We start from the raw sequence: 14,148 nt of genomic DNA, 5'->3' as shown, positions 1-14,148 counted from the left end.
GGAGTGAAAGAACTTAATAGCTACGCTCCCTTGAAACAATTGGCGCACGGAAAAAACGAGGGGTATTCAAAATATTCACAAACATTCGAGAATGACACCCACGGTTTGATCAAGTTTTTGCAATGTCATTCTGGAATGACACCCGCAGTTAAAGGGTTAATCCTTTTGACAGTTAGGGTAGTGGTGCAAAACTCACCCCCTTGATGCTGGACAACGCAAGCTGCATCGAACAGAATCGCCCTTGATTGAGAGAAGAAACATCATAAATTAGCACATATTTTATATTCGCCAAACATTTTTATCAACGTTATAAAGCACAACTATCTGAGATTATGTCAATAAAAAGTCAGGCAGAAGAAGGCATAAATAAAAGCAGGGGAAAATATAATTTAGCCAAATACCGCTCCCACACTGCAGCACGACCGTAAGGTAATTTCATGTTGTGGTACATAACACAGATCTGAACTGTCCTTTAGTAAATATTTATATATAAGAATGTGCTGATGAAATTTCCAAAAACTCCTCATCAGTAACAATTACCATGAAACAAATATTTCTATGAGGATACAAGAGAGAAGAAGTAAAGAAGAAACATCATAAATTGGCACATAATCTATATTCGCTGAACTTTTTTATCAACACCATAGGCAAGTATAAATATTCGAGATTACGTGAATAAAAAAGCAGGCAGACATAGGCTTAGATAGAGGCAGGGGAAAACATAATTTGCTAACAACTTTGGCCACACAAAACACCACTCCCGCACTGCAGCGCGATCATAAGATAATTTCCTATAGTGGTACGTAAAACCCACCCAAACTGCCCAACAGTAAATGTTTATATACAAAAACGCCACTAATGAAATTTCCTAAAACTTTTTCTCAGTAATAATTACCATAAAACTTACATTTCTATGAGAAAACACTATCTATCTATCTATTCCAAGACGCCTCAATCCCGTTTGGGGTGGCTACAAACAAATCGCCCCCAAGTCGCCCTGTCCCCTGCCATTTCACTGCCATGCTCCCAACTCACACCCCCCTCTCTCATATACCTCTCCACCCTATCCCTCCATCTCATCCACGGCCTCCCCCTCCCTCTTCCCCCCTCCACCTCACTCACATACATTCTCGTCGTCAGTGTTTCACCCTCCATCGTCTCCACATGGCCAAACCACTTCAGTGTGTTCCTCATAACGCTTCCTATCAAATCCACATACACACCACAACGCTCCTTTATATCCTCATTCGTCAGCCCGTCTCTCCATGTGACTCCACAGGCTCCTCTTAGATAACTCATTTCCACTGCTCTCACTCTTGACTTGTGTCCTTCCAACAACGTTCAAGCTTCACTTCCGTACGTTAGAGTTGGTATCACAACACTGTCATGTAGTAACTTTTTCACTTCCATGCTCACTTCCCTGTTTCTTATCACTGCTTTCAAAGAACCAGCAACCTTTCTTCCCTGCTGTACCCTTTCAAGCACTTCACCCTCCAAACCTCCATCCTTACTCATCACACTACCCAAGTACTTAAACGTGCTCACATTTTCCAATTCCTCACCATCCAACCTCGCTGTACATTCACTAACTTCACCTCCCTCAAAGACCATCACTTTCCTCTTCCCTACATTCACCTTTAGATTCCGTTTCTTACACACTCTCTCAAACTCATCCACCAAGCCTTGCAGCTCCCCTTCGTCTTCACTCAACAACACAGTATCATCTGCAAACAAGAGTACAGGGAGTTTCCAAACACTATCCTCTCTCACCAGGGCCACTCCAACATCCACTACCCCACCTTGTACCTCTTTTATTACCCCATCCATGTACAGATTGAACAACCATGGAGACATGACACATCCCTGTTTCAACCCAACCTCCAAAGAGAAAAATTCACTTAGTTCACCATCCACACGCACTGCAGCCTTCGCACCATCATACATACTCTTCACAGCATTCAGCAACTTCCCATCTACTCCATATATTCTTAACACTTTCCACAATCCTTGTCTATCCACCCTGTCATATGCTTTCTCCAAATCCATGAAAGCTGCATAAAACTTCTTTCCCTTCTCTAGAAACGTTTCCACTAAAGATCTAAGAATGAATATCTGAGCTACACAACCTCTTCCCTTCCTAAAGCCTCCCTGTTCTTCTCCAACTAATTTCTCTGTTCTTTCTCCAACTCTGTCAATAAGTATCCTACCATACACTTTTCCTACTGTACTAAGAAGACAAATGCCCCTATGATTACCACACACTTCTTTTTCCCCTTTTCCTTTGTACAAGGGAATAATTATACCTGACTTCCAATCCTCCAAGACTCTACCTTCCTCCCTGGCCAATCTGCACATCTTCCACATCCATTTTACTAATATCTCTCCCCCATGCTTCAGCATTTCACCACACACTCCATCAATTCCTGGGGCTTTCCCCAATTTAACTTTCTTCATTGCTTGCACAACTTCTACCCTACTGATTTCTTCCTGTCTTCTCACCTCCCTCCTTCTCGCGGCCATTCCCCAGCCACTTATACTCGCATTACTTCCATCCTCTATGTTCAACAATTCCTTAAAGTGTTCAAGACAGCTGGTGATAGGACAGACTCCCGAGGAACACCACTACTCATAGCTCTAGGAGAAAAATAGTGGCCGTCTACAACTGCAGCTATAGAACGACCAGAAAGGAAGCTTGAGATGAAGGCACAGATAGAAGAATAGAAGCCATAAGAGGGCAGTTTGGAAATTAAAAATTTATGCCAGACTCAACTAAAAGTCTGAGATGTCAAGTGAAATGGCAAAGCTTTCACTAAAATCCTGAAAGGATTGGATAACACTAGACCTTGATGGAGCAGGAGCAGGGTATGATCTGTCAGCAGCCTATCTAGTATGAGCTAGAACCTTTAAAAGGCTCAAAACCTTCAAGCAAGAAGCCTTTATCTGCTTTAAATGTGGGATCCAAATAAGATAGGCTTCACAGATGAGGCCTAAAAACCTCACTTCCATACCAGCAATCCTTTGGCCATTTAAAAACAAATCTGGGTCAGGATGGGCCCTATGTAACTGGCAGAAGTGCACTCGAATGGTCTCAGATGAGGAAAATCTAAAAGCCATGTTTTGGTGCCCTGGTAACAGAATGATTTATAGCAAATTGCAGCCAGCACTCTGCCACCAACATACTGGATGCAGCAAATAAGACAGAGACATCATCCACAAAGAGGAAGCTCTTCACTCCATCTTCTCCACAATGCCATTAATCCTTTTGAAGGTTAGGGTAGTGGTGCAAAACTCACCCCCTCGATGCTGGACAACGCAAGCTGCATCGAACAAAATCGCCCTTGATTGAGAGAAGAAACATCATAAATTAGCACATATTTTACATTCGCCAAACATTTTTATCAACATTATAAAGCACAACTATCTCAGATTATGTCAATAAAAAGTCAGGCAGAAGAAGGCATAAATAAAGGCAGGGGAAAATATAATTTAGCCAAATACCGCTCCCACACTGCAGCACGACCAAAAGGTAATTTCATGTTGAGGTACATAAAACCGATCTAAACTGTCCTATAGTAAATATTTATATATCAGAATGAAGCTGATGAAATTTCCTAAAACTCCTTAGCAGTAACAATTACCATGAAACAAATATTTCTATGAGGAAACAAGAGAGAAGAAGGAAAGAAGAAACATCATAAATTGGCACATAATCTATATTCACTGAAATTTTTTATCAACACCATAGGCAAGTATAAATATTCGAGATTACGTGAATAAAAAATCAGACAGACATAGGCTTAGATAAAGGCAGGGGAAAACATAATTTGGCAACAACTTTGGCCGAACAAAACACCAATTCCGCACTGCAGCGCAATCATAAGATAATTTCCTGTAGTGGTACGTAAAACCCACCCAAACAGCCCAACAGTAAATGTTTATATACCAAAACGCCACTAATGAAATTTCCTAAAACTTTTTCTTAGTAACAATTACCATAAAACTTATATTTCTATGAGAAAACACAAAGGAAATAAAAAACATCGTAAATCAGCGCATAATGTATGTTTGTCAAATGTTTTTATCAACACCATAAGCAAGCACAACTATTAGAGATTACGAAGATAATAAAATCACGGAAAAAGAAGCAAAACCAATGGTGTGGGGACAAAATGTTTAAGAAGTACGGCGAGCACGGAAACAGGGGGGGGGGTTCTCCCAGCATTCAGCCAAGGCCAAGCCGACCCACATCCTGAGTACTTGTCCGTGATTGCATGCAGCCTGCGTTGTCCAATAACGAGAGAGTTAACTGCAACAGCAAATAATGCTACACTCAAAACACTCCTCTGTGGCACATCCTCCTCCTGAGAGTACAGGGGAGAGTTCAAATCACACACACACACACACACACACAGGAAACTTCCTATCAAAGACAAAGTTCTGAATAAAAGTGGGTAAGCAACCCCAAAGACCATAAAAATGGAGACTGGTTGGTCACCTCCTATAGCTTGCTTGGAACAGGAAATGTGCCCAGAGCATGCTGCCAGGAGGTAAGGACTGCAGCCTTAATCAATGGGAAATAATCTCTGTTGGTGACTGGTCTAACAGAGACATCAAGAATCACTGTTGCCCTTTCTGCCTCACCTGCACAATCATTTCCCTGCGGTCCAATGTGGGCTGCCACCCAGCACGGTGGCCCACGAGGTGGAACTTTCCTCAAATTTTCAACACTAAAGGGTGAGGAGAGTTGAAATGCTTAACGGCAGACAAGGCAGCCCTGCAGTCATTAAAAATCATAAAACTAATTGCATCAAAGATGAGGATATGGTGGAGAGCCAACAGAATTGCTGACAGCTTCACAGTAAAAATTAAGGCAGAGGAGGGTAGGGTGCCACTCTGGGTAAAATTACGGAAGACAACCTCAAATTCAATGCCAGCCATCAGTAAACATGGAGAGACCCAGCATGAGGGCAAAATGAACTCAAACCTGGGTGTGGATCACCACATCTGATGTTACGGACTTTGGAGCCACGACATACCAGCAAAATATTTAGCAGAATCATAACCAATGAGGTTTTGCCTAAGTACGTATTTGTTGCTGCTGTAAAGCTCGAATTGGGAAAAGTTTCAATACCATCTCAGCACTTCTGCAGCACCTCGGTTTGGGTTACCTTTCCTAGAAGGGTTGTCAAGTCGTACCCCCACCTGCTCGTGGTGACCTCGCAGACACCCTGTTTTTTTTTTTTTTTTCTCCACTTCTGTTTTTTGTTTTTTTTTCTTTCGGTTTTCTTTTTTTCTAAATTAGCGTGACACAAACGGGGGCGGCGCTACCCGGGTTTTTCCCGGGTAGTATTGTATATATGTTTTGCTGTTGTTGTCATCTTGGTTTGTTTTTTGTTCTCCCTGATCATGAGTAAACAACACCAGTGCCCTCGCTGCAGTAGGTCTGTAGGAAAAACTGCACAAGCACTGAAGTGCGCCTACTGCAGCGAGTGGATTCATATAGCTTGTGAAAATTTGGATGCAGGCGACTATCCATTCGTGAAGAGAAGCCACCAGCTGGGCTTTCGCTACCTGTGTGGCCAGTGTGTTGCACCAGCAGACGAGGTCTTGGCTGGTGGAGGAAGTAGTACCAAGAAGGAGTATGAAGATAAAGTTATTGGGCCAATCTTTCAAGCAATCAGAGACGTATCAAATAGACTGGAGGCACTAGAGACCAAGGTCTCATCACCCATGGCGGTCACACAAGATCAGGCCAAGTCATTTGCGGATGCTGTTCGCGGGTCTCTCGTGGGGGGAGGGAAGGATCTGCCTGGGGGCGTGATTGAGATCAGTGCTCATGGCCAGAAAAAAGCCATTCATAGTCAGCATGTACTGATTGTGAAACCAGAGAGTGGTGCTGATGCCCTGACAAATCAGATGGGACCAGAAGACATCAGAGGCGTACTTAACTCGGAACCGGTTGACAGCTGCCTTAAGACCAAGGCTGGTGGGTTGGTAATGAAGTTTCTGTCAGCTGAGGCCATGGGTGAAGCAACTGGGGTGCTGACTGATCATTTTGGCTCTGAGGGCACTTTTTGCATATCAGAGCCAAAGTAAATGTTGCCTAAAATGACCATGACAAGCCTTTCCTCTTCCTTGGATGACTCTGACATCATCCCAAATATTCTGAGAAAAAACAATAAAATCAAGATGCTCGTTGATCGAGGTTGTAACCTCAACCTTCTCTTCACAAGAACAAGGAATGACACCAAAACTGCTGTCTTGAAGATGTCGCCAGAGGTGAGATCCTCCATTATAAACAGGGCAATTACATCTATGTGGATCTTACAAGATGCCGTGCTTTCGATAGATTCTGGGTTACACAGTGTCATCACTGTCAAGGCTTTGGTCATACATTTGAGAGATGTTCTAGGAAAAGTGATGAACCTAAATGTGTCTTTTGTGCTGGAGCCCATAAATCTAAGGACTGTAGTAACAGAAATTCTCCCAAATGCATCAACTGCTCCTCTTTAAGACATCAAGATGCTAATTCAAAGTCACAGGAGGTTGCCCATTTTGCTTCAAGTAGAGAATGTCCAATTATGATTTCTCATAGGAATAGATTGATTGAAAACACCAGTTTTAACCATTCAAAAAACTGACTATGTCCCTCTTGAACCAGTTAAGGATGGGTCTTTTAAATATTCGTTCCATCCGTAATAAGATTGACTATATTAATGAAACCCTAAATCAGCACGAGCTTGACATTTTGTGCCTGACTGAAACCTGGTTGTATGAGTCTGATATCGATATTATTTGTAATGCCTTGCCTAAGACACATTCTATTATTAGTATTCCCAGGCCTGCTGCTGACTATCCGGGAGGAGGCGTAGCACTCATCTACTCGGCAGCACTTTCAAACGTTTCTCTCATTGACTCAGACTTGACCCCATCTTCATTTGACTTTATGAAAGTATTAATAAATTTTTATCAGAATACCATTAGAATTGTAACTGTCTATCGACCAGGTCATCCGGGCAGAGATCGAGGTTTTATGGAGGAGTTTGAACAGTTTCTTGAAGGGTTTTCTCTTAAACCTGGGGGACTTCTTGTTTGTGGTGATTTCAGTTATTGGGTTGACAGTCAAGAGTCAAAACCATTTTCTTCAGAATTCCTTGAGTTGATCACCCACAACAATTTTTTCAATCATGTGAGTAATCCAATTCATGTCTCAGGACACGTCCTTGACTTGATCTTGTCCCCTGTTGGTTGTAGGTGCGTATCAGATGCGGAGGTTGACTCATTTGACCCCCTCATCTCTGATCATGCTCTGATTACTCTTAGTTTTGATGTCCCGAAATCCCCTTCATATAAAAAGGTCATCAGGTTCAGAAAATACAACAATGTTGACCGTCAGCTGATGTGTTTTCAAATTGATCAATGTTTACATTCCATTGATTCTTCCAGTCTTTCTTCTGATGAATTGGTTGATATTTACAACAATGAGCTTAGGTCAAATTTTGACCATTATTGTCCTGAGGTAGTAAAAACAATCACTGTACGTGATGATTCTCCATGGTATGGTCCATCCATTAATTCCTTGCGTAGACAACGTAGAAGGGCAGAACGTGAGTGGTGCTTGCAGCGGACCGATCAACAATGGATGGGAATACAGATGAGATTAGGAGTGCTGACTAGTGTTGAACATTGGTAGTACTGGTAGATGATACAAGCCACCACTTGAAAGCCCGGGCATATTCAAAATAACACAGAATCACAAAAGTGACGCCCCGTGGTATGATCCCTTGCTCCCAAGCGTCACCAAAGTGACGCCCCGCGGTTAACGGGTTAAAGATGATGCAGGATTGAGCTGGACATTGTTAAAAATTGAAGGGTTATCCAGCAGAAAACTGTCAGGTTGGCTGATGTAAGAACTGAGTTTTTGATAGATTAATAACAACATTAACTTTACCCCAGTCAGCGATATAAGCCAAGTCAGACATTTGGTGTACCATAGCCTCATCCCTTGTTTGTTGATGAAACTGCTGAGATGGATGCTGCAGGAAGCAAGTAGAAAGATAAAGGGTGGAATCATCAGCATTAGATATACAGCTTAGAAGGTAATTGATGAAAAAAATTGAAGACAGCTGGTGATAGGACAGAGTCCCGAGGAACACCACTAATGATAGCTCTAGGAGAAAAACAGTGGCCGTCTACAACTGCACCTATAGAACGACCAGAAAGGAAGCTTGAGATGAAGGCACAGATAGAAGAATAGAAGCCATAAGAGGGCAGTTTGGTAATTAAAGATTTATGCCAGGCTCAACTTAAAGCTTTGAGATGTCAAGTGAAATGGCAAAGCTTTCGCTAAAATCCTGAAAGGATTGGATAACACAAGAGCTTGATGGAGCAGGAGCAGGGTATGTCTGTCAGCAGCCTATCTAGTATGAGCTAGAACCTTTAAAAGGCTCACAACCTTCAGGCAAGAAGCCTTTATCTGCTTTAAATGTGGGATCCAAATAAGACAGGAGTCACAGATGAGGCCTAAAAACCTCACTTCCATACCAGCAATCCTTTGGCCATTTAAAAACAAATCTGGGTCAGGATGGGCCCCATGTAACTGGCAGAAGTGCACTGGAATGGTCTCAGATGAGGAAAATCTAAAAGCCATGTTTTGGTGCCCTGGTAACAGAATGATTTATTGCAAGTTGCAGCCAGCACTCTGCCACCAACATGCTGGATGCAGCAAATTAGACAGAGACATCATCCACAAAGAGGAAGCTCTTCACTTCCTCTTCTCCACAATGCCATTAACCCTTTTGACGGTTAGGGTAGTGGTGTAAAACACACCCCCTCGATACTGGACAACGCAAGCTGCATCGAACAAAATCGCCCCATGATTGAGAGAAGAAACATCATAAATTAGTACATATTTTAGATTCGCCAAACATTTTTATCAACACCATATGCAAGCACAAAGATCTCAGATTATGTGAATAAAAAGTTAGGCAGAAGGCATAAATAAAGGCAGGGAAAAATATAATTTAGCCAAATACCGCTCCCACACTGCAGCACGAGCGTAAGGTAATTTCCTGTTGTGGTACATAAAACCGATCTGAATTGTCTTATAGTAAATGTTTATATTTTTTATATATATATTTTTTTTATGTGTTCGACTCTGGGTATAGGCTTCACAGCCTACTATCAAGGCTCAACAGTCCTCCAACAAACCATACACCTCTTCATGTCACCAGAATGTAGCTGATGAAGTTTCCTAAAACTCCATATCAGTAACAATTACCATGAAACGTATATTTCTATGAGCAAACGAGAGAGAAGAAGGAAAGCAGAAACATCATAAATTAGTACATAATCTATATTCGCTGAACTTTTTTATCAACACCATAGGCAATCATAAATATTCGAGATTACGTGAATAAAAAAGCAGGCAGACACAGGTTTAAATAAAGGCAGGGGAAAACATAATTTAGCAACAACTGTCCAACAGTAAATGTTTATATACCAAAACGCCACTAATGAAATTTCCTAAAACTTTTTCTCAATAACAAATTACCATAAAACTTATATTTCTATGAGAAAACACTCTCACTCTCTCTCACTCATTGCCAGACGCCATGTACCCCAAATGGGGTGGCCAAGAGCTTAGAGTTAATTATTTTTACAAGGAGGGGCACTAATCCTCCACCAACCCCACTTGACACAAAGGAAATAAAAAACATCATAAATCAGCACATAATGTATGTTCACCAAATGTTTTTATCAACACCATAAGCAAGCACAACTATTAGAGATTACGAAGATAATAAAATCACGGAAAAAGAAGCAAAACCAATGGTGTGGGGAAAAAATGTTTAAGAAGTACGGCGAGCACGGAAAAAGGTGGGGGGTTCTCCCAGCATTAAGCCAAGGCCAAGCCGACCCACATCCTGAGTACTTGCCCGTGGTTGGATGCAGCCTGCGTTGTCCAATAACGAGAGAGTTAACTGCAACAGCAAATAATGCTACACTCAAAACACTCCTCTGTGGCACATCCTCCTCCTGAGAGTACAGGGGAGAGTTCAAATCACACACACACGCAGGAAACTTCCTGTCAAAGACGAAGTTCTGAATAAAAGTGGGTAAGCAACCCCAAAGACCATAAAAATGGAGACTGGTTGGTCACCTCCTGTAGCTTGCTTGGAACAGGAAGTATGCCCCATGCATGCTGCCAGGAGGTAGGGACTGTAGCCTTAATTTTCATTCATTCATTCATTGCCAGACGCCATGTATTCCACACGGGATGGCCAAGGGCTTAGAGTTCATTGTTTTACAGGAAGGGGCACTAATCCTCCACCAACCCCACTTGACATGTAGGGATGCCAACAGCATCTGGTGTTCCCAGCGGTCACCCATCCAAGTACTAACCAGACCCAACGTTGCTTGCCTTAATCAATGGGAAATAATCTCTGTTGGTGACAGGTCTAACAGAGACATCAAGAATCACTGCTGCCCTTCCTGCCTCACCTGCACAATCATTCCCATGTGGTCCAATGTGGGCTGCCACCCAGCACGGTGGCACACGAGGTGGAACTTTCCTCAAATTTCCAACACTAAAGGGTGAGGAGAGGTGAAATGCTTAACGGCAGAGAAGGCAGCCCTGCACTCACTAAAAATCATAAAACTAATTGCATCAAAGGTGAAGATATGCTGGAAAGCCAACAGAATTGCTGACAGCTTCACAGTAAAAATTAAGGCAGAGGAGGGTAGGGTGTCACTCTGGCTAAAATTACGGAAGACAACCTCAAATCCAATGCCAGGAATCAGTAAACATGGACAGACCCAGCATGAGGGCAAAATGAACTCAAAGCTGGGTGTGGATCACCACATCTGATGTTACGGACTTTGGAGCCATGATATATACCAGCAAAATCTGACTTATAGTAACACCCAGAGTGGAACAACAGATGTCTCCACATCAAAGACCAGAGTGAGTGGCAGACAGATCAGTCATGACTTCCTCTGTCTGATAACTAAAGGGGCAAGGAAATTGCGTATTGAAGTCGTGCAAAGTGTGCTATGCAGAACTAAAAACAGCGTTGTTACGTATTTTGAATTAGCCACGCTTGGCGCACTACCCACAATGCTCCGCTGTTTTGTGTTGAGGGTCAGATTCGAAAGCTAGAGAATAAACACCGCTGTCTCACTCCACCCATCTCTTGTTTGACTACCCTGCCTCGCCAGTATATCTTCACGGCAAACGACATAATACACAAGAACACGAAACATGGTGGCAGCTCATGGAAGTGGAGCTGAGAAGAGAATGCGGTCTGCAGTATAAGCCATTTGAGTGATATGACCTGCTGCTACTCCTGGCGAAATTTTGAAGTAGATGTTAGCCTGCTGGGGAACCTGCACATTCTTCCTGCTTGCGAGTGAACTGATCCCCTACAATCTACTGATGTTCCTGCCTACAGCCTGTGAGCAGACGGATCTCCTTTGACCTGCAACCTATTGATAAGTTCCTGTAACCTACTAGCCTCACCCACCAAGATGAGTACAGACACTGACAGTGAGCGCCGTTATGATGGTGTCAGAGCCCCTCAGCCCTTCTGTTTGGGGACAAATGTTGCAGAAAACTGGAAGCTTTTCAAACAGAGATGGAACATGTATGCTCTTCTCTCAAGACTACACACTGAAGAACCCAACATCCAGCTAGCTACGTTCCTACAGTATTTAGCAGATGATGCCCTCAAAGTATACAATGGTTTTCAGTTTGAAGGTAATGAAGCTGATAGGACAGTGCAAGATATAATCAACAAATTTGATGAGTTTGCCATTGGTGAAATTAATGTTACTTATGAGAGATTCATATTTAATACAACGAACCAGCAAGAAGGGGAACCCTTTGATAAATTTTACTCAGATTTGCAAACTCTTGTAAAGACTTGTGATTACTGTGACACATGTAAAGCTTCCCTAATGAAAGACAGAATTGTGTTAGGCATTCATGACTCCAGTGTTCGTACTGAGCTACTTAAAACAAGAAATTTGACTTTAGAGAAGTGTATAGATACCTGCAAAGCTGCAGAGAGTGCCATCTGACAGACCCGAGTGTTGAATCCTGTCCCTGAAACTGTGAACAAGGTCAGATCTAGGACAGACAGTTGTGCCCAAGCAAATAGTTCCAACAGTGTAGCTAGGAAATGTAAGTTTTGTGGTCTTTCACAGGTGTTTGCAAGAAATAAATGTCCAGCTGTAGGGAAAGTATGCCTGAAGTGTGGGGAAAGAGACCATTTTGCAAGTATGTGTCGTGTTAATGCCTCTGTCAATGCCACTGTAAAATCCTTGAACTGCAAAAAGAAAGCTGTACATAAGGTTGCTGAGAGTGAACCAGATGCCCAGCCCCATCGGGCGTCCAGTTCGGATGAAGAGTGGGTTAACACATTACATTACATGCCTGTAAACTCTGTAAAATCTCCCAAGAAAGATGTTAAGTGTTGCATGTTAACTGATGATAATGAGGTAATTTTTCAGATCGACACTGGCTCATCAGTTAATGCCCTACCACTACAATATGCAAAAAATGTACGGAAGACTAAGAGAATCCTTACTACCTGGAATAACTCTGTTCAGACTCCTGTGGGTGTGTGCAGGAGAAGCATTAAAAATCCCAAAAATGGTAAGAAATATTCTGTGGAGTTTGTGGTGTTTGAAGGAAATTTAGTCCCTCTCTTAGGTCTTGAGGCCAGCAAACAGATGGATCTGATAACTGTTAATGAAGATGTATTTGAACGCGTGGATAATGTGAAAGTCAGTGAGTCTGACTGTAATAGTGACATGTTGAGTAATACCGGCACTGATGGTTTAGATACCCTGCCAGGTCTATAGTCATTGTCAGTAGACCCCCAGGTGAAGCCAACCATCATGCCTGATAGAAGGGTCCCTGTTGCACTTAGACCAAAGCTAAAAACTGAACTTGATAGACTAGAGAACTTAGGTGTCATTGTGCCAGTTAGCAAGCCGACTGAATGGGTGAGCCAGATTGTGGTTGCACCAAAGAAGAATGGTGACATCAGAATTTGTATAGACCCTCGTGAACTCAACAAAGCACTGCTCTGAGAGCGTTATACTCTTCCTGTGCTTCAGGATACATTGCATGAGTTGAGCCAGTCAAAAGTCTTCTCTAAAGCAGATCTTGCTTCTGGTTACTGGCAAATCAAACTTGATGAAAAATCTAGCTACCTAACCACTTTTCAAACGTGTTTTGGGAGATACCGCTGTGTTAGACTACCCTTTGGTTTATCAGTGTCATCAGAAATCTTTCAGAAAAGACTACTTGAAACTTTACAAGGTGTACCTGGTGTAATTTGCATAGCTAATGATGTGATCATTCATGGGATATCTCTGGAAGAGCATGATGCCAACTTGAAGCAGTTCTTTGAGAGGTGTCAGAGAATGAATATAAAACTGAATGAAGACAAGCTCACTCTGAGAACTGACAATGTAAAATTTATGGGTCACTGCATTACAAAAGATGGCCTGGTAACTAATCCTGACAAAATCCGAGCCATATGTGAGTATCCAGCACCTACTAATGTTGTGGAGCTAAGGCGTTTTCTAGGTATGGTCAATTATCTTGCTAGGTTTCTGCCCAACTCAGCATCTGTTTTGTACCCCTTGCATAATCTTGTAAAGAAGGATGTTTCTTGGGTTTGGTCAGCAAGCCGACAAGAAGCATTCAACCGAATTAAGTGTATGATCACCAATAGCCCTGTGCTCACATTTTACAACCCCTGTGATGAGCTTACCCTAGAAAACGATGCTAGTGAATATGGTCTGGGTTCAGCATTAATGCAAAATGGGAAGCCTGTAGCCTTTGCCAGTCACTCCTTATCTAACTCTGAAAGAAATTATGCTCAAATTGAAAAAGAAATGTTAGCCGTTGTATACGGATTAGAGAAATTTCATCACTAAACATATGGAAGATCGGTCAGGGTCCTCAGAGATCACAGACCTCTTGTGTTCATAGCAAACAAGCCACTATCTCGTGCCCCACGACGACTCCAGGCGATGCTCCTTCGCGCTCAAGGCTACCAGTATCAACTATTTTACCCTCCTGGCAAAGAAATCCCCATTGCTGATGCTCTTTCACGTGCTCCCCTGCCTGAC

At 42.5% G+C, this 14,148-nt stretch overlaps 1 protein-coding gene across 1 annotated transcript; it reads left to right on the top strand.

Annotated features, from left to right (window-relative positions):
* Positions 1 to 11,529: 11,529 nt before the first annotated feature.
* LOC145417033 (uncharacterized) lies at positions 11,530 to 12,081 on the top strand. The gene has a single exon (XM_080285872.1). It carries the CDS (start codon positions 11,530 to 11,532, stop codon positions 12,079 to 12,081), a length of 552 nt encoding a protein of 183 aa, XP_080141998.1.
* The last annotated feature ends 2,067 nt before the right edge of the window (positions 12,082 to 14,148 follow it).

This window comes from Coenobita brevimanus, chromosome 108, assembly GCF_032717465.1.
Source record: "Coenobita brevimanus isolate Jiangsu-jjx chromosome 108, ASM3271746v2, whole genome shotgun sequence".
NCBI classification, from domain to species: Eukaryota; Metazoa; Arthropoda; class Malacostraca; order Decapoda; family Coenobitidae; genus Coenobita; species Coenobita brevimanus.
Note: the sequence above shows the minus strand (reverse complement) of the source record. Positions and strands in the feature narration are given on the sequence as shown.

Bases quoted from the DNA above. Each gene is read 5' to 3' on its own strand.
- LOC145417033 (XM_080285872.1), top strand. From the start codon at position 11,530: ATGAGTACAGACACTGACAGTGAGCGCCGTTATGATGGTGTCAGAGCC.